General features: G+C 32.0%; 1 protein-coding gene across 1 annotated transcript in view; it reads right to left on the reverse strand.

Moving 5' to 3' along the window:
• The window catches only part of SCN9A (sodium voltage-gated channel alpha subunit 9), a 124057-nt gene that overhangs the window by 65815 nt on the left and 35864 nt on the right, over positions 1–22378 (reverse strand). The window contains exons 2-8 of the mRNA XM_025039560.1: positions 11420–11727; positions 11366–11368; positions 6499–6617; positions 6052–6141; positions 5319–5447; positions 3810–3901; positions 2621–2827 (exon numbers count right to left, since the gene is read on the reverse strand). Of these exons, the coding sequence (XP_024895328.1) occupies positions 2621–2827; positions 3810–3901; positions 5319–5447; positions 6052–6141; positions 6499–6617; positions 11366–11368; positions 11420–11677 (898 nt within the window). The 5' untranslated portion in view covers positions 11678–11727. The remainder of the gene's footprint in view (positions 1–2620; positions 2828–3809; positions 3902–5318; positions 5448–6051; positions 6142–6498; positions 6618–11365; positions 11369–11419; positions 11728–22378) is intronic.

Here is a 22378-nt window from a genome sequence, read left to right on the forward strand (position 1 = left end):
TGCAGCCAGAAACCTAGAAGACATCCTGAAGCCTCCCTTCTTCTCTAAAACATCAGCAAGTTCTAGATTTTATCTTGAACTCACCTTTTTTTCCCTTCAATTCCCACCACCACTATAGATGAAGCCACAATTTACTCTTATTTGAATGACAGAAAGATCATTCTAACTGGTCTTCCTTATTCTAATCTACCATCCACCTTTGCCCTATCATACGGCAGTTCTCCACAAAGTGATTAAAACCACTGCATTTAAAGTAAAATCCAAACTCCTTTCCATAGGCTAAAATATTCTTCATGATATGACCCTGCCTTTTTTTCTTAATTTCTCTGTTGCCATTCTGTCTCTCCTTTGCTAAAGTCTAATCACACTGCTATTTTTCCATTCTGTAAACTCTAATACTTCAGGGCCTTTCCATATGCTATTTCTTCTACCTCAAGCAGCAGCCCCCATATACACACTCCCAACCACCCCCCCCACACACACACTATTTTATGGCTTCTTACTATCCTTTAGTTTTCCTCCTAAATGTCACTTCCTCAGAGAGGTTTTGTCATTTAATTGGTATCTCAGCTCCTGAGATTTATTTTCTTTGTACAGTATTTATTGAAACTTGCAACATTTTTTTGTCTATTTGTCTGTCCTCTACTTTTAATCTTTCATTCCCACTAGAATATAAGCTCTGTGAAAACAGGAGCTAAGGCTCTCATTTTCATTGCTATAGCTCTAAGGAAGCACTTAATGAACACATGGTAATAAATAAATGCCTGAATGAATATTATAGTAAGACCTGGTTTCTATGACACAGAAAATATGCAAGAAATCAAAGTCAAACTTGACATAAACACCTTCTCTTTAAAACTATATTGCAGGATAAATTCAAGAATAATGTACAGAATTGAGGGAAAGGATTATGGAATAAAATTTCATTGTTAGCTAAGCTGTGACTCATGTATAAAGCCAATATGAAGACACGCTGCAAAATTCAAAGGGTCTTTCTTACTCTTTTTGAAAAAAAAAAAAAGCTTGAAACAATTCTAGAAGGTTAAAAACATCATTCAAATTACAAATTCAGTAATGTAATGAAAAATCAGAATAAAAGGAATGGTAGTGATCCTAGTAAAAAAATTAAGTTTAAGTAAAAGTTATAAACTGACTCACAAAAGAGAACATAAATGTCAACAATTCCCCATAAGATATATTACTTCTATGGCATATAAACTGAGGAGTAGAATTATTTGGAAATTGCAAATAAAATTTAAGATCATATTAATAAAAATCAGAAACTGGAAAAATGAGTAAAGATAAAAAAGGAAGGAAAATATGCTAAATTCCTCATCAAAGGCTGGTAGTAAGAAAATTTATATTAAATATTTTACTTGAAAACCTGTTTTCTTGTTTCAGGCTTTCTTTGTTTTCCTTGTTTATAGTTTTAACTATTTATAGTAATAGTATAGTATTATAGTATTTATAGTATTAAATTAACTAATGTATAGTATAGTATAGTATAGTATAGTATAGTATAGTATAGTATAGTATAGTATAGTATAGTATATTAGCTAGGTTTTATTTGCTTTTATCTTCCCAGTGATTGAAAAAATACACACTTAGTAAAGTAAAAATAAAATGATGTATACTATTCTTTATTATCCAAGGAGAATCCTGACCTTTACTCCCTAATATCCTTCTGTCACAGGCACATACAACTGAGAGGTTTCTTGATTTCCACCCTTCCTCTGGATCCAATTATCTACTAAGGTTTATGGGTTCATGTGAGCAACATCATACACACATATTGCAGATGTTAGACAGAAAGCACAATCTTGCTTGATCTCATTCTCACCCAAACTAATCAACAGCTTCAGTGAGAGAAACTGACTTAGAGGATAATTGTTTAGAAACCATGCAGTTCATGTTTTCTGTAACATACTGTAAAATATGCTGTGAATTCAGCAGACTTCTAGGACAATGAATACAGATCATTTCATATGGTATCTACCAAACTAGTTCTTAAATTAAACTTTGGTGTGATGCATTAGCTAGTTTGAGGAAAGTCATTAGAAAGAACCATGAAAGTCATCACTGATTATAATATAAGGATTGTATTGATAAATCTAAGTAAACTTCTGCTTTATATGAATCTTTAGAAATACTATTGAGACATTTTAAGATGTGATAATATTATCATTACATTATGATTAATATAAGTATATGTTATAGCTATAATGCACATATAAATATAATTATATTATCATAATAAATTACACTATAAAATAAACATAACAATGAATTATATAATAAAACTATAGTATATAAAACATATCTTATGATGAAATGTAATGGTTAACAGTATTAGTTCATAGCTAAATTTGTTTCTCTAGAGAAAATTTATTCTTTTTTATCTTATAGAAATTGAGAATTATGAAAATATCTCATGTTTTCAATATCAGGACTGCTAGAAAGTTTGGAACTGGGCAGATTTATAAAAACCTAATATAATCCAAATTCACTTTCTACATAGTTGAATAATTTTGAAATAATTAAAATGAAAGCAACTCTCTAAAAAGAGACCAATGCTTTGAGCCTTATATTAACCTATTAACAACTGTAGCAATAGTCTTACTTCTATAGTCGTCTTCTTCAAGGGTATCTGATATGTTCAGTGTTTTATTATTTTCAAGTGTAGTTCGCAGACATTTGTGCTTCAGGTTGCCCATGAAGAGCTGCAGCCCAATTAACGCAAACACGCTCAGACAGAACACAGTCAGGATCATGACATCTGAGAGTTTCTTCACAGACTGAATCAGGGCTCCCACAATGGTCTTCAGGCCTGAATACAGGGGATAAAAGGGGTGTTCATAATGAAATAAAGCCTCTGAATGAGAAATAAACAAAAACAAGCTTTCCTAGAAATGCATGCATCGTATCAAATCAACGACCTAAAATAACCTAATTCAAAAAAAGCCCACTAGGTCAAAAGGGTATATTTGCTGTTTTATATATTTTTTATTTCTATATATTACAGCAAATAATTAAAAATTGTAAAATATTTCCAAAGAGTAACCAAATTGTCAAAAATAATTTAGTTGCTCAAAACATATCCACACTCATTTGTAAAGAATAATTTTTGAAAGTTCTAATTCAGTAAATGCTTGTCAAACAAACCATCTCTCTATAATGGTGCTAAAACGAAGAAGAGGCTGAATTGCAGCATATAGTGACAACTTACTAACTTTCAGTTAAGAAATGGTTTGTTGAGGAAAGATAAAATAATATGTCATGCAGTACCTCCATGCTGATATTTTTCTCTTTTCTGATCTACATGAAAAGCAATTAAAACCAATTGAAATTTTCATTCCTGAATAAGCAAAATGGAAAATGAACTGTTAGACAGGAGGGAAAATTTCAAGTTGAGATACGAGCCAATTGGCCATCTTCATCCTCTAAGACCCATGCAACTGATTAAACTCAAAGGCTGACTTTTAATAAGGATTCTGAAAAACAAGAAATTAAATTTAATGGAAATTGCATAAAAGAAAGCTTTTCTTTTTTTTTTTGTCCAAATGATCAAAGTCAGCCCCAGTGTTTAACCCCACTCTCACCTGGAATGACTGAAATTGTTTTCAATGCTCGGAGAACTCTGAACGTTCTCAACGCTGAGACATTGCCCAGGTCCACAAACTCTGTCACATATCTGTAATAGGGAGTTTACACACAAACACAGTGACAACACACGCACAAACAAACAAAGAACAACTCCCAGATAGTTGGAGTTATAAGTGGCCTAGTGCTTCACACCAATCACTTCTTACCTGGAATTACAGAAATAGTTTTCAAAGCTCTCAAGACTCTGAAAGTTCGAAGAGCTGAAACATTGCCTAGGTTTACAAATTCTGTTAAATACCTGTAGAATTAAATCAGAGTTATTCAAAATTTAGATAGAGTCTATGATACTTACCTGTGCCTTTAGTCAAGGTATTTCCTACGTGTGGAACATCTTATTTAAAGGTATAATTCTGCAAGTCATTTTTTTCTATCATAATTTTTAATTTAATTTGATTTATTTGATGTGAGCAAAATACAAATGTTATTAAAACTATTTCATACACTTAAATGCCTAAAAAAGCAATTAAATGCTTCAATTATTAGACCTCAACATTATGGTGATATATTTAATAATCCTATAAAACATCAGTGGCAAATCTTGAAAACTATATGCAAACTGAAAGAAGCTAGACACAAAAGGCCACATACTATATGATTCCATTCATATGAAATATCTAGAGCAGGCAAATCCACAGAGATGAAACATAAATGAGTGGTTTCCAGGGGCTGGGGGAAGGAGGGAATGGAAGTGACTGCTTTTGGGGGTGATGAAAATATTCTGGAATTACAGAGTGATGATAGTTGTACAACTTTGTGAACATACTAAAAACACTGAATTTTATACTTTAAGAGAGTAAATTTTATGGTATGTAAATTCTACCTCAATAAAAAAGAAGACTCCCTGAGGCAGCCCTGTTTGACACAATGCTATCTTATCAGCAGGTGGTAGGTGGAACTGCAGCAGTCACATTTCATTGTGAAAAGGGAGGCAGGACAAGGGTGAGGGAATTGGAGACTAGAAATCTGAAGACCCTTTTGTATTGTCTAAATTCCTCCAATGAACATGCATTACTTTCACAATTCAAAAAGATAGAGCAAAAAATATTGTACCTTGGTCTGAGATTTTAAAAAAATGTTTCTGACAAATATATTTGGAAAATGAGTAGTAATATGAATACAGTAAAATTCTATGTTAATGTAATAGTTTTCCCTTGAAAATAAACTGTGGATGCCTACGTGATACACATACAGTACATTAATGTTAAGTTTAGTATGCAGTGACAACCCTTAAAAAAGATTTACTTCTATATTTTAATACTTATTAGGACTTGAATAGTATAGATTAATAAAAAGAAAATCATATTTATTATTGAAGGCCTGAGTTTTTTTCTGTGATTCTTACAGGTTTTATTAGTTTTTAAATAAGAACTTGGAACAAATGTGAACCTAACTGGCACTACATAGACTGTCTATCAAGTGCTGGGTGTGGAGGGAGATGATCAATCTTAATGCTGTCATATACTTTTGAGTAAGAAATGCTCTTTCAAAAAAAATTAATATCTGCCTGTAAATGACTAGCTTTCTTACAGTTTTCTTTAAACACAACCAAGACATGCAGAAAACGTCAGATCCTAAAGCTCTGTTCTTACTGGAATACGATGTTGTCTGAAATTTTCATGAGTGCGCCATTTCAAAAAACTGAATGTAGTACTTACGCAAAAACAATGACGATAAAATCAAGCCAGTTCCATGGGTCACGAAGGAAAGTGAATTCTCCTACACAGAAGCCTCTTGCCAGAATTTTTATAAGGGATTCAAAAGTATATATTCCAGTAAAAGTGTACCTAGACACAAGAATCCATTGGAATATTAAATATGAAAAGAACACAGCACCATGTAAATCTATATAAATAATTTTTTTTTTCTAATCAACCAAAGAGAGACGTCTATTGCAGTGTGACTGCTAGTTTACAGACCCATTCTAACTATTAGAATAAACTAAAGTAAAGATCTTTACAGAAAATCTTAAAATGTCCATTTAGAAACTCTTATAGAAAGTATAAGTATTTTACTAAGAATATAAATATTAGATTTGCCTGGAAAATTCCTACACTGATCCAAGATAAGCAATATGTAACATGCCTAAGAACAAGGCAGGGTATCTGATAAGTTTATTCTTAGAAATACACTCCAAGATTCTTAGAAATACACTCCAAGATAAGCAATATGTAACATGCCTAAGAACAAGGCAGGGTATCTGATAAGTTTATTCTTCTATTCTATTGCTAGCAGGTTAATATCACAGAGGAGAGAAAAATAAAAGGAAAGTAACTCTATAACATAGGAAGATAAACGCTACAATTTTTATAGATGTAATAACTTCCTTGTAGGAAAAGGATAAAAATGATAATACTAAGACTATATTAAAAGGTACTTATACCCACTTACTCTACATTCTTGGTCCAATCTGGAGGGTTATTCATGGTCATAAATATGCAGTTTGTCAGAATAGTGCACATGATAAGCATGCCGAATAAGGTAGCTTAGAATCAAGGAACATGACAAAAGGCCACTGTGGGAACTTTGAATATTTGATAATAATGTTTGCTGAAATCTTTTTCTTTAGAAAATAGCTGTAAATAAGTTTATAGTCTTTGTCTTTCTTTTAAATCTCTTTAAACAAGTGAGTAATAGATAAAAGTAATTTATCCTAAAATGTTAAAATTGCCATTCATCCAATCTTCTCAGAGACCTACACCATATTACATCAAAATATTAAACTAAAACCATAGTCTTTTCAGGTGCAAAAAGACACAAATCTATATTTAAATAGATTTAAATAGCAAACACTACATTTTGAAGAACCATTGCAAGTAAGCATTTTAAAAAGGATATGAGTGTACTAAAATCTTAATAGATATTCTTCTTAGAGGACTGAAAGGAGACAGCATGTACAAAGCAGGTGTGGCATTGAAACGGAAGATGGCTTTCCCTTTGTTCAATACTATGAAAGTCTGCAGGATCAAAAAGAAAACAGGATAAAATTGAGAATCCAAAATTTTAATCTAGCACATCAATCTAAGCAGTTTACCTCTCCATGCAGTAGTGTCATATTAAAGAAGTACTGCCAGCAGACTCAAACAATGTGTTTCCAAACCCATTTATGTAGCTGTGTACGTCATGGTGGCCAGTGAGCTCCAGTCCGTTTCTTCTCAGCAAATTAAGAAGTGAACCATTTATGAGCATGTATTGGTTAGAGCTCCCAAAATATAGTGTCTTCAATACCCACATCAGTAACAATAACTTGTGGCCACTGGAATTAGTTTAAAACACAACTTCCTTCTTTCATTACGATGTATTACAAGCAAACCAAAGAGAAACTAGCTCTCCCTGATTTTTACCATAACACTCTGAGATTTTAATACTTGTTGGCTATTGTCATTGTTAGTAGTAAATGTTCCAAAGTATGAGTTCTTTCAAAAAATATTTTCACAAATTTAAGGAATAGTAGAGTTGGAAGAATTCTATTACCCAGTTCCTGTTTTAGATGTAATACTAATACAAAGACATAAAGGACTTGCTTGCTACTATTCATAGTAATTTTAAAAAATAATACATACAGAACCAAACATTCTTAAAATGTGTTATATGTATTTTAAACATATGTTATATGTATAAAATATGTAACCATTACATAATGAGTGACATTCTCCCTGTCTCTGGTATTTAGTTAAAACATTTAAAACCCAAACAAATAAATACATAATAACAAAATATTAAAACAATCTAATGTTTTTGGATTGGAAATCAGAAAGACCAAGTACAAATCTTTGTCTTATTTTTCTGCATTGGCAGGCTAATTACTTGTGTTATCCAGCAGACACTCACTTTATCTTTTTTTTGTTGTTGTTGTTTAATCTAAATTTTATATGTTTATGAGTGGGCTTCTGGTAATAAACAGTTTTCACCAAACTTGAGACGTAAGTTCAAGTATCTTCCTTTTTAATTGTATATGGCAGTATTCTCAAGAAAATGAACCTGAATCTATTATTTTCAGATGTCATTTATATTCCTGGTCCCTTTCACTATACTAGTTATGTCTAAACATAATCTAACATAAAGCTCACTTTTATATTGAAAATTAGTTTTAAATTAATATCTAGTCTTTGAGTACAACTACTGTTTTATTAAATATCAATACACTATACTTGTTAAAAGTCATTCATCCATTATTTTCTACAATTGTGTAGTGAGCACCTATGGCATAAGAGGCAATGAAAGGAGTTTGAACATAAATGAAGCATGAGTTTTGCCTTCAAGGAACTTCCTGGAAAAGTGATAAGAACACAGTAACTCTAGTATAAGATAAGATTTGACATATGCCATACAGAGAAATACAAATGGAAGAGTATGAGAGTAAAGAGGAGACAGAGTGACATGTCTGTCAGAATTATCGAGGGAACTCTAGAACCAGAGGTCACTTGGGCTCATGTGAAAATCACAACATTACTACCTAGCCTTGGCAAGACCAAGTTACCCTATACTTGAAACTAAAAAAAAAAATAGTTTGCTAGTTTTCCATTTAAATAGTCAATTTTCATTTACATTAAAAACTTCTTCAGGAATGTCTGGGTTTATATACATCTAGGAGTTAATTATAGGAAGGAAAAGTAAGCATGCCCATGAAATTTTAAGGATCGGTATGAGTCTCTTTAGTAAATTCTAAAATCCTATTAGCAAATCTATAAATATAAAAGTCTGAATAAATTCTTTTTAACTTTGCTCATTTATTTAAATTTATTGAACATAAAAGCATAGAATTACAGTGCTTAAAGAGCAAAGACTTTAGAGTTGGACGGCTATGATTCTTAATACCAGATCCAGCATTCTGAGAGCTAGCACTTAGTGTCTGTGAAGTTTTTTAAGTTTCTAATACATTGGAAATTCTTAGTAAATAGCAGGAGCAGCTGCTAATACTATAAGCAACATAAAAGGTACCAACTATAGGAAGATAATAAGATAATGTATCTGACCTCTTAAAATCTATAGTACGGGGTGATCGATAATTTATTCTTTCCTAAAGACACAACTTTTCCTTATAATAAAGGTACAACATAACTATTAAAAAGTACTTATATATTCATCACACATAAAAATGAAGCCCTAACTTCTATCATTAGTTTATTAAGTATTCTTTGTTTGAACAAATCATTGATAATTAACTCAAAGATAAATTAAAATCTAGACCCAAGTCAAATTATGGGTCATTAAGAGTTTTAATCCAAGCAATGATTTAATATAGCAGAAATAAAGTTTTGTCAATTAGTGTGAATAATATGAAATATTGAGGAATCACTTTATAGAGAAGTCAACTCTAAACCTATAAGCAGAAGTCAAAATTACTTTTATCAGGAATGTTTCATGACCTGAGACATGACGCAGAAAGTTGATAATTTAAAGCTCCAAACAAAAGGAAATAAAGACCTGTTTATCTCTTTGTATATATTTGTTCAGATGTTAGCAATAAAGGACCATGAAGACATATTACTTTGTTTGCCCTAGTTCTACCCAAGTATATTGATGCAGGTGTGGGTTAGGCTTTTGATATGGTTGGGGTTATATTATTTGAAAGAAGCTGGGGCCAAGGCCCACCCCAAATAGTCTCTATTAAAATCAGCCTATCACATAGCTAAAATTACTCCATTGGTTAATAAGTCTATTCTCCATTCGAATGCAAACATTTTCTCCTTACCTCCTAAGTCACTTTAAGCCAATATTAGTTTATACCTCTGACTTGGGGATTATTCCAGAAAGATTCATTCTTCCTTAAGGAGTAGCTGGTTAAGTAATATCCTCGTCCTCTTTGGAAATGGGAAATGCAGTAGGTATCCATGGTATCAGGAATTTTTCAGGATGAAGTAATAAGTAAAATGAGAAAGTATTTCTTATTTTGCCTGTTTCATTATTTACTTATTATTTCATTCATTTTTTAAAAGTTGTTAGCATTGTGGTTGCTACACAACAGAAACTAAACTAAGAGGTGTTGCATAATAGAATATTTCAGTAGGGAACTAAATCAACTTGAATTTAAAAATCTATGGCAAAATGTACTAGTGTGTACATTTTGCAAGTTACTTTATTTCCATAAGCCCTTTATCCCATCTAAAAACAAGGTATTACTTCCTGTCTCATCAGGCTGTGAGAAATATGTGCACTAATTTGTATAAAACATCTGATGCCTGACTCAGAGACCCTCAATACCTATTAGTATTCTCCCTTTCTGTGTCAGAATACTGATCAGTTAACTAGCATGTTGTGCAATATTTCAAGGGCTTCTCACATATTCTTCTATTGTTGTGCCATCAGCTTGTTGAGTACTGGTTGTAACGTGAAACAAAACATTAGAAATTGCTATTCATAAAAACTACCACTGAGGCATATGCGTTTCTACCATTAAAAATTAACACCATCACATTTTATATTTTCAAGACATTTCAAATATGTTCTTTATTTTATTTGCTAGATACCTTATCAAGAAACATTCTCTTATATTTATTTCTTAAACAAATCAAATTAATTTTTTAAATGGACTTTCTCCTGCCTTTCTTGACCTCTCAAAAATAAGTCTGCAGGTGCTGTGGAGCAAAGCATTGTTGGAGAAAGTTATAAAATCTGATCTAATTCTTCACTGTCCCCTCTTTGTCATCTTCAGCCTGGTTGTGTCTGCTACTATGTCAAAAAATTACTGTAATCCCCTTCTCATCATTTCAACAGAATAATCTAGCAGTTGTTTCAAACTGTTTCCCATTCCCTTAATGCAATCAACACCTTCTCTACTCTGCTGCTCACAACATTGATTCTTCAAGAACAATTTGCACTCCTGTAGTATAGAAAAAATTGATACCATGTAACATGCATTTCCTCTAATAAGCCTACATTTACCTCAACACAACATTTTTAAAACCATCCTCTTTTCTGCCACTCAAGCCTCAGACAATAAGGCTTCTCTCCACTTATCTAATGCAAATGCAATCTGACCTGTAGCTTGTACTTTGTCCAATAATGTCAGCAACTAGCTCTACTCCAGCCCTCTGCATTTTTCTGAGTGAGAATAAATTTTCTTTACTTTTGAATGCGCTATTTTATACCCTATGTTTAAAAGGCTTGCGATTGATTTGGTACCTCAAGTGACCATCTTTCTAGTGGAAAATTTCTCAGATTTATCAACATGCACGTACTATGACCTACTTTCTCTTTTTATTTGCTATCCAACACTATCTTGCTTTGATTTCCATGGTACAACACAAACTGCTTGCAAAAAGTTACAATGCATCCTCATTGTTCATTCCAATAGCCTGTCTCTATCCTCAAGTTTCTGTGTAATTTTATGTGAATTTCCCTTCCTTGTTGAACAATGGAAAATTTTCTGACTCATGCCCTACCTCTCTAACCAACTATCTCAAACTCCTCTTTCTTTCCAATACCCTAAATGAAGCAGCTCTCCAAACTCTATTACTAGTAGAGTGATCTTATATATGCCCATGAATTCAACTGTCACTTCTATGTAAATGCAATCTGGACATATTCCTAGGTCTTATTTCTCAAGGTGATGATTATCTTGTTCCAACCAGTATACATTTATGGCATGTCCAGAAAGGCAGAACATATGTAATCTGAATATTCTACATATGTATTTTTTCTGAATGCGTTTGTCATGATGTAGTTTTTCCCTAAATTCTACTTAATCTCGATTTAAAATAACATTCTATACAGAAAAAAAGCAGAGATCATACCACTTTAGTCACAGTAAACTCACTTTTTTGTCTGTGTAGTAGGGGTCCAGGTCCTCCAGGGGCTCTGACACCATGCCTGGAGGGATGTCCCCATAGATAAAGGGCAGCTGTTTGCCAGCTTCCAAGTCACTGCTTGGCTTTGGGCCTTCTTCATCATCATCTTTCTTTTCTTCTTTGGGTTCCTTTGTTTTTCTTTCAGCAATACGTTGTTCAATGAGGGCAAGAGACTGCTCTGTAAAGTAGACAAAGCTCTGAGGTCCTGGGGGAGGCAACATTGCCATCTTTTCATCCTGTATATTTTATTTCTCCTTCAGCTCCTTACATAAGAGGCCTAAGTGGAAACAAAGAAATAAAGCCTTAAGTGTTTGCCAGCCATTTTAATTGGCACATTAAAATAAAAATAATATTAATAATGATAATAATTATAATTAATAAACAGATTTTTGGTTTCAACTATAGAAAATAATGTATTCACAGAATTATTAGCATGTTAAATTAGCACTTATTAAATGACTATCATGTGCAACACTTATTTTCTATGCTTTCTAACCATCTTTATTTTAGAATTTGAACTTAACACATCACTGCTTTAAAAGAAAAAATGTATCCATGGCCATGTTACCCTGAACAAGCCAGATCATGACTGATCTCGAAAGCTAAGCAGGGTTCGGCCTGGTTAGTATTTGGATGGGAGACCACCTAAGAAGACCAGGTGCTGTAGGTGTAAAAAATAAAAAATAAGGGATTGTAAGCAGACAAGGTCCTTGCCATCTGTGAGGTCAACCAAGGGTTGCCTCTCCTAAAAAATAAAACTAAATTTTAAAAACAAGTAAAAATGTGACAATTTAATTTAAAAAAATTTAATTCCCTTTACCTTTCATCTGTATTTATTTTTAGTGAAATTCAACTCAACTTTCCTCATTTCAAAGTATGACAGTGCTTCTGATAGCACCACTTTTGAGGTTCTCCTCTTGCCTCTCTGATCACTTGATCCTCTCTGTCTTACATCTCAAAACATGCTCACACCGTCCGCTTCTTTCTCAGGAAATGTACTTCTATAAAATGAGGTGGTGGTAGATTGTTTTACTCTATTTTACACATTTCTATTTCCTTATAATAAATACATACCCCTTTACAAATCAGAAAAACTATATTTCTGTTTTGAATTAAAAACAATTTGGGAAAATGTTTTGAAAAGAACAAAGAAATGAGGAATGTTTATGATTTAAATTAAAAAGCAAAAAAAAAAAAAACAAAACGAAACACTATGATATGCATTCAAACCATGACTTCCCTATCTAACCTATATATAAATAAAAAAAAATTATAAAACTGCAGGAAAAAAAAGTAGAAAATAGAAAATTCAAGTTTCTATATATTATCATTTTGGAGTTTTGCAAATAGAAGAGCATGAAAAATAAATTATTTAAAAAATAATAGACTCATTATTTCAATGAGTCAAAATAACTTCATAACACCTGCATTAGAAAATAAAAATAAATTCTTTCTTTTCTTCCATTAGGATTGCCTGAGAATGGGGACACTTTAACCTCCAGCATATCAACTTACTGTGAACAGCTTGAAAGGTTGTATGTTAAGTAATCATCACACACAGAGAGAGGATGAATTAAGAGGAGCCATCACTGGCTCTTTTACTTTCCAATGCTAGCGCTAAAAATTAAGTTAATCATCACAGTAACACCATGAGTTGTATAGATGTTTTAAAAAGAGTATGAGAAGCAGAAACTAATTATTCTTTTCAGGTTTCTCCTGTTCCCACATCAAACACAATAAATCTCAGTTACATTTAGAACAAAATGGGTGATTCCCCCCTTAATTATTGGGGTACAATGTGTCAGTATAAACCCTTTACTAGAAAGCTAAATATTTTTAAATGAAGTGGTAAACCAGTTTAAAAACAACAAAAAATAATCATTTTGCAAAGTATTGATCTATTTTTAAATTTATAAAGCCAATGTGGCTTTTCTGAAAAATGTTCTTTTTATGATTTATCATAATTTTGAGTTTGCCTCCCCTGGTATGTAACATCTTTTTAAACCTGCTAACCCATCTTCATTTTAAATATTTTTACCAAATACTTATTCTGGGCATGTTACCATATGAGATATTTTGAGCTGTGAGAATAAGGAAAAAGCACAGTTTTTGTCTTTAAAGAATTTACATTCTCAAAAGAGACACCAGTTACACCAAATTATATAGCCGAGACAAACCTGGTTTCACTATAGTAAAGGAGAATACAATTAGCCTAAATAACTCCAAATATATATATGTATATATATACACACACACATATATTTCCTGGTGTAAAAACAGAGACAGAGACAGAGACAGAGATATAAGCAAGAGGTGAGTTTCTGATGTAAGCACAAAGTTTCATATATATCTGATACAAATTCCTGGGTTCTTTTATCAGTCTCTCCAAAGGTGGAGGCCTAGGTAGATGCACAGCAACATTCCATGGGAGAGAATATGTTGAAAGCCATACCATGGCATATTTGGAAATAAGAACACATGTATAGTCATAGATTTAGAATTATGAAAATTTATAATTGTGAACAAAGAAGAACAACTCGGTCCACTCTGCCAGCCAGAAGCAACTGACATTATATCTTGTGAACAGAATTTCAACACTAATCAACCATGTGTTTGCTGGTTTGTCCTTGTTTTTAAAGTATTTTACTAAGATTATTTACTCCACTATTTCTCTAAATTCAACTTCAATAAGAGCAGACATATTTTGATTGAAACTAAAGTTGTTATGATTTTTTAAAATAATGTAGTAAAAAAAAGGGATATTTGCATGTGAATATGCAAAAGTAGAATGATTCAGAAAGATCATGACTCAGTAATTCCACTACCAGGTATATACTCGAGAGAACTGAACCATAAGACCCCACAAAAACTTGTATGTGAATGTTCATTGCAGCATCATTCATAATAGCCAAAAGAGTGGAAACAACCCACATGTCCATCAACTGATAAATGGATAAACAAAATCTGGTATATCCACACAATGGAATATTATTCAACAATAAAAAGATATGAAGTATGATACACGCTACAACATGAATGAACACTGAAAACCCTGTGAGAACAGCCAGACCCAAAAGGTCACATACTGTATGATTCCATTTGTCTGAAATGTTCAAAACAGGCATATCCTCAGAGACATATAGTAGATTATTATTTGTCAGAGGCTGGGTGGTGGGGGTGATGGGGAGTAATTGTTAATGGTCAATGGGAATGCAGTTTCTTTTGGGGGTCAAAAAATATTCTAAAATTAGATAATGGCAGTGGTTACACAATTCTGTAAATATACTGAAAACCACTGAATGTACCCATTAAAGGGTTGATTTTTATGGTATATAAACTATACATCAATAAAACTGTTATAAAAATATGCTAAAAAATGGAATCATGAAATATATGAAAATTGTCCTGAGGAGAGGAAAGAAGTATATTAAAATGGAGCCAAAGGCACATACTCACCAGCAACCACCTTATAGGTCTCTATAGGCTCAGTATAAATATGAGATTGCTTTTGGTCTCAGATTAATTCCAGAGAATCTAAAGTTTAGTTCTAGCACTTAAAGGCTAAGCTTGGTACAGTTTATAAAACTTTGTTCACAAAGCAGGTGACTTGATGCTAGACGTTAGCAGCCTTTTAGAAAGTGCAATACATTAATCTGAGAAATAAGGCGGTGAGAGCAGTTTCTGCTTGGGTTCAGAAGATTCCTTAACACTTTGGAAATCATAAAGGTGAGGGGGAGAGGTTACTTGCCTCAACAGGCTTACAATATACACATGCCTACACGGTGTCTTAGAGAAAAGATGGCTGAAGAATTGGTATTTGTGCACATCCTACATTCAACTGAAGGGTGTTACTTCTTTCAAGAATTATTTGACAGATTCGGGTAAGCAGATGTCATGAACTCAAATGTCCAAACACCAGTCCTTCCAATAGGTCTATTCTCTTTTTCCCTTCCATCTTTCTATTTATACACACCCTCAGTACACAGTTTCTGAATCACTAAAGTATATACAAACAACACGGGGACAGGGGTGATGAATGTCAGTGGCACCACACATGGGAGACATTTTCCTGATTAGGATAAACTGAAGGTTGGAGGTTATAGAGAAAATCACTACCCTCATCTGAATGATGGGGACGAATAATGTGTACAAATTTTTTAGTGTAATTTTGCAATATCTATCAAAGGTCTTAAATGTATTGATTCATTTATATTGTCAAATAACTTCCATTCTGGAAATTTACTCAAAAGCAATAATATCAGATGTCCTCAAACATTTATGAAGGTATTTATTGCAATGTTTTTATAATATTGAAAAATTGTAATCAATCCAAAAGTATAACAGGGTTTCATTAAGTACAAAATGAATATATAATGAAAAACTGAGAAGCCTTTAGAGTGCTTTCAAAGACTATTTAATGAATTATTAACAAAAGTTATAATGAATAATGGAATGCAGGTTACATACACACAAACATACATGTATATTCACCTCAATTTTTAAAAAGTATATAAAGTAAGTCTGAAATTAATATACAATATGTTTAATGAAGGTTATCCTATCTGAGGGACTGTGGATTCTTTTTATTAATTTTTTATACTTTTCTTTATTTTTCTAATTTTTACAATGAACTGTCATGCTTTTTTTATTCAAAAAAAAGTACTTGAAAAGAAGCACTTAGATTTATTTGATCTGAATTTAATATAGTTCACAGTCAATATTTTTCATGTTTAATTTGTAATTTTGAAAATATATTTCCACTTATTAATAATATGATGGCATTTTCTTTGGAGATCACAATATTGCACACAAAGAAAATACTTTTGTGTTCTCCTGACTACTTTGCCCACCAAATTTCATATTAGAAGATACTTAGACAACTAGCATCTAATATTATAACTCTAAACTGCAGTTCCCAATTAATTTATTAATGGCAGAGAATTAACTCTATTGTGGTTCAGGTAGAATATGTGTGTATTATGTCTATATACTTTTGTAATATGAATCATGCTTTTGTGATAATTATCAGCATACTTTATCTTACATATGAAATCTGTACTTAAAAAATGGAGTTAGTCTCTTAAAAATATTTCCCATATAATTCTTTTATCAGAAAGTTTTCGTTTGACAACTTTCAACATTTCTTGTAGAAAGCAAGTAATATTTGAATTTCTTCTTTAATTGTGATTAAAGGGATTAAAATATAATATTTCATTATTTCAAGGAGCAGGAGAACAATTACATGTTTATAACTATAATAATCTGGCTCTGTTTTATATTTCATTATTGAGTTTCCTACCTCTAGTTAACTTAAATTCTATTTATATAAAATTAAAATTGGTCCAATAAACCATTTTGAATATCTGCTAGAATCTGAAATGAGGTCAAATCTAAATTATTTAAGACAAATGTAAAAATAAGTAAAATAGAATGTTTCATTAATACTATTGTAAAATGAAAAATTGCTTTAAAATGTCAGTTTTCTGGAAACAGATAATGATACTTCCCCACAGGTAAAATTTTGGCTGGAGTACCATTCATTTTTAAAGAGAATACACACATGAGCATTTTAAAAAGCAATTTAAAATAATTCACAGCTAACATTGACAGTGATAACTCATGTTGATAATATCTTCCCTTGATATGATATGGTACGAATGGTGCTTTACTTGTACCTATAGTCTTCTTCTCCTAAGAAAATCAGAAAAATCAAAAGTCTGGGACATTCTACAAAATACCTGAGGAATACCCCTTCAAATTGTCAAAGTCATCGAAAACAAGGAAAGTCGGAGAAACTGCCACAGCCAAGAGATGCTTAATGAGACATGATGGCAAAATGTAATGTGGCATTTTGGATGGGATCTAGAAAGACAGTAAGGAAAAAAAGACAGTAGGAAAAAACTAAGAAAATCTCAATAAAGACATTAGGTAATAATATTGTACGAATATAGTTTCATTAATTATGACAAATGTACCATAATAATGTAAATTGTTAAGAATAGGGGAAACAGAATGGAATACATGAAACTTTCCATAGTATCAGCATAATTTTTCTGTAAATCTAAAACTATTTCAAGATTAAAATTTTATTTTAAAAAAAGAAATCACAGATGTAGAATTACTATTATGGAAAGTTAACAAATGTCTCAGTAAATTTGATTTTATCAAATAAATGCACTGTCATTATCTACAATGTACCTAAGTAATAATAGACCTAGAATATGAACTACTTTTAATAAAAATGGGTCTTAATTATTACATAAAAACAATATTGTACACAGTACAAAATAGCATCAGTTTGGTCAATAACAGATCCATTAGAAAAGCTGGTAAATTTTTTTCAGTCATTATGTTTTAGAGGATAATTTTCTATAAATGGGCTCTCTTGGGTGAGGAGTGAGCTTACAACTTATAAACAGAACTAGAGTGGAGTCACAATGTCTGAGTCCTAATTATACTTGAAAGTTATTATGACTAAGTAGGCTAAAAAATACATCTGTAAGGGATCCTGTATGTGTTTTCTTTTAGAATAAGGATAATTTACCTTAGTTGGTAATGTTAAGCATATTAAATGTTTTTTAATTTGTTAAATTAAGGTTTTATTATATATATCTGTTACAATACAAAAGGTTCTCTTTTGATTTCTGTGTTACTTAAGGAACTGTGGGTGTAACAATGAGATTAAAGAAACCTATTTGACTCAGAAATTCTCTTTTTGCTGATATGTGAACACCCGATAACATCAACAAAACAAGGCAACAGACAGCTCTACTCTGGCCATTAGGGATACACTTAAACCATTTCTTAAAACTACAACCAGGTGCTGTAGGTGTTTAAAAAAAAAAAAAAAACTTCTTAAAACTACAACCAGGTGCTGTAGGCGTTTAAAAAAAAAAAAAAAACCTACAAAGATCTCTTTTCCATCATGGCATTTTAAAATCTTCTCTTATGGTCAGTGACATCCCCTTCACAATTTTTTCTATTCATAAAATCAAAAAGCACATGATAAAAGAGAAAAACATCATAGGAGGGAAGAGGGAGGTAATGTTTACTTCTTGTATGAACTATTATAAGCTCTCTTCCATGAGAACTAGAAAAACTTCTGCATGAGTCTAGAAGTTCTGCTCTATATCTTGACACCAAAAAAAGTATAGAGGTCCCTCCTACACTCAGCCTCAGTACATGAAGGGAACATGAAGATTGTACAAATCATACATGTCAACAGCAAGGCATAAAGCTGAAAGTCAAAGACAAAAGGAAGTACACTTGATCATCCAGTAGCTCTACTATTTAGATAAGAAAGTAAAAGCTACTAGAGAACTGAATCTGGACAATATAGGGAAAAAAGAATAATTAAACAGGATTTGAGTCGTCTTATCTGCTCTCTGAATTGTAATTAAAAGGCCTCTCAATAGTTTTTCATTTTACTGATATCAGAATACCTACTATCATCATTGGAGGAAAGCAACAGACAGATCCACCTTGGCTGTAAGGAACACGTTTACAAATTTGGTTCCATCCTTGGTAGGATGGCCACAGCATTTATATTATGAACCAAGATACTTTTTTTGTCAAGAATAAATGTTACATCACATTGGACATCAAGATAACAGGTATAAACTAGACTGTTCTGGGCAAACTTAGATATATGCTCATGTGACTTTTGAGAGGTCCTTAGAGAAATGACCAAACAGGACCTAACATCCTGGCACTGCCCTGTAATACTTTCTTTTTATGGAAGCATATGACACTACTTGTCTTGATCATTATTCTTTAGCAAAGTATGCATAGTTACTGTGTGCCTTTCTGAAAGACAGATTTTATGATTGCACAGCAGTACTACAACATGAGTGGAACTCAAATCTTAAGTTCTTAAGATTTAATCATGCTGACATCTCTACTGTAAAAAAATACACCTTGCTTAAATGGCATTCTAGTGAGACTTAGTGCCTGAGACTTCAGATAACTGAAGATTCCTAACTTTAGGCTGACAGCTGAAAGCACCACGAGTTGTACTCAAATACTATTTGTCATTGTATTTATTATGCATTAAAATGTCTGTGAAACTCCCTCATTAATCTTTTAATTTGCTATCTTGAAATTTCTGTCTTATTTTGACCAAAATGAAATACATATTTTTAGCTCCAACTTGGGCAGGCCCTTCAACACTTCCTGTGTAACATCATTTTATCATTTTGGAAGATTGTACAAATTTTCAAATTGACAATTGTTCTATCTCTGATGCTTTCATCTTACCCTTTACCCGTTCAGTAAAACTGATGGTTGTAACCTATTATATTTAGGTGTTTAGGTGATGGCCATATTATTTTTTGTTTGTTTGTTTGTTTAAAATTTGTTTTGTCTGAAATTTAAAAGATAACCAAAACTTTTAAATAAGCAGCAAGAAGACTGGAATTAAGACAGCCTTTATGAATCTATACACAATCTATTTCCTCAATACAACGTCTTAATTTGTTTTTAACTCTACATAGTTTCTTAAAATAGCAGCACAAGTAAACAATAAAATACAGCACATTATTCATCAATTAATTGCCTATTTTCATTATGGATTTGTCTAGTATATTTCATTGGAAAGCTAGTTTGAACCAGGGTAACTCTCCCCAACCTCCTAAGCCCTGAGAACTTTTAATTGGTCCTCATCAGTACTAGGGAGCTTTCTCCCTGATAAGGTGGGTTAGTTGCACTTATCTATGTCACCTTTCAACTACAGCCCATAAATACATAGCTTCACTCAACTTATTGTTAGAATTAATGTCTCTGGGAACCTCTAAGATTATGAAATCCTAGAGAGCAGTGTATCCTTGGCCTGTAATTGTGCTGGAACAAAGGAGACTGGCCACTTGATTCTGTAGTTAATCTTTGTCATCCTTCACAATCTAGAATATCACAAGGAGGAAAAATACCCTTCTAGAGTGAGGAAGTTCTGTTTCTATTCCAGTGCTGATTGCATGGTTTGTATAGTTTGGAAGAATTCAATGCACTATATATTTAGAATGTAATTATTTTTCTATAAGAATATTGTACTTTTTGAAAGGCTAAAAAGGTAAATGAGAAATTAAAAAAAAAAAACACACACTTTTTTCCAGAAAAGAAATCCCACAAACTGAGAGAATTCATCACTGTTTTAAAATGTACATTAAAAGAAGTTTTCAGGCAGAAGGAAAAGACCCTAAGAGTAGAAGTATGGAAGTACTACAATGCAGACAGAACTGAAGAACATCAGAATGGGTAAGTATCTGTGTACGTATTAGGAAAAATTGACTACAGTGTAAAGTGAACAATGACTATACAAAGCAATAATGATCACGTCTTATGGATTTTAAAACTATGTATAATAAAACACATGAATGAATTCATTTGTGCATTTTCTTAAATCTTTCATCATTATATTATATAAACTAAATTTCCTTTAATCTTATTTGACTTTCAATTATTTCAGTCTGCATTTAAATGGTTTTATTATTAAGATCATTGTTCTCAGTTTTTTTTTAAGTACATAGAATATTTTCCCTGTTGTATAAACACTGTCCAAGAATTCCCTTACAGTATACTGTTATATAAAAATTACTATTTTTCAAAGTAGCCTGATTTTGAAAGACCCTTCAGTAACTTAAAAATAATTAGAGAATGAATCTTAAATAACTAGCCATAATTAAAATATTTACAATGTTATTATTTACATTAAAATTTATTTTTCAAGTGCCATCATAATAACCTGCTAGTAGAATTAACAAAATATGCTTTGGGGATTTTTCTTTATTAAGCTACAAAAGACTAAAGCAAGAACACCTAACTATTATCAATTCCGTATTGTTTAAATGACAAAAGGACAAAAGGAAGGTAATCTTTATTTTAAGATTAACTCCTACAGGTTATAAAAATAACGATTATTACATGTGTACAATTATGTGATGCTAATATCTCTTCTATGTGTTATATATTTCTTATTATTTACTCTTCGACAATTTTTTTAAAAGCAATTACTAAGTGCTAGACAGAATGCTAGGTGCTGGGGACACAAATACAAACTAGGGAGTCTTCATCCTTGTCTTCTGGGACCTATAGTCTATTGGGGAATACAGGCAGGTAAACAATTGCAATTCACCTATCATATGAAAGGAAAGAGAATACACAGAAAAGGCACCTGATCTGGACTCAGGAAGGCAGGTTTTAGTCAGGGAGAGAAGTTGAGTAGAAGTTCACTGTTCTTTACCACTTCTTGTATTCCTAATAAGTCCTATACCTTGACACTTGAACTTCATTCATAAGATTATTAAGTGCTTGCTATGGTCCAGGAGCTATCTTTGTTATTTATTTTTTAGGTTTTTTCCCAGGCCATCTTCACTACTCAGCTTTTCTAAACAACAAAAAATCATCGTTGGCTTAGTTCATCCATGAAATTTGACATCTAGAACTTCATGAACTCTTTAGATTCTCTCTCTGGATTTATCTAATATCAAGTTATTCTAATTTAAAATAAAAAAGTTTGCACAAAGCTTGTAATGTTGAATCATAATTTAGCTATATTGTAGATAATATAAACCAAAGTTCCAGCATTCTATAGATGTTTTTTAAATCTCGAGTTTAGATGGTTAAAACTCCCCAGTTCATGGTCCATTGTTATCTTTGGGCATGCAAAACTCTCTTTATTATCACTTTTCTCTGTCAGTCCCATATCCCACTCCCCACCATTCCACCCTCTTCCCATTCCCATCCTTAGGCAACTGTCCTAATGTATTTACTATGCATCTTTGTGTTATTACATTTTCTTGAAAATTAAATAATATTTGGATGTATCTTTAATTTAACATAAATTGTGTTATATACCATTTTCTTTCTCTTTTTTCTTTCCTTCCTTCCTTCCTTCCTTCCTTCCTTCCTTCCTTCCTTCCTTCCTTCCTTCCTTC

This window comes from Pteropus alecto, unplaced genomic scaffold, assembly GCF_000325575.1.
Source record: "Pteropus alecto unplaced genomic scaffold, ASM32557v1 scaffold3, whole genome shotgun sequence".
Lineage (NCBI taxonomy): Eukaryota > Metazoa > Chordata > Mammalia > Chiroptera > Pteropodidae > Pteropus > Pteropus alecto.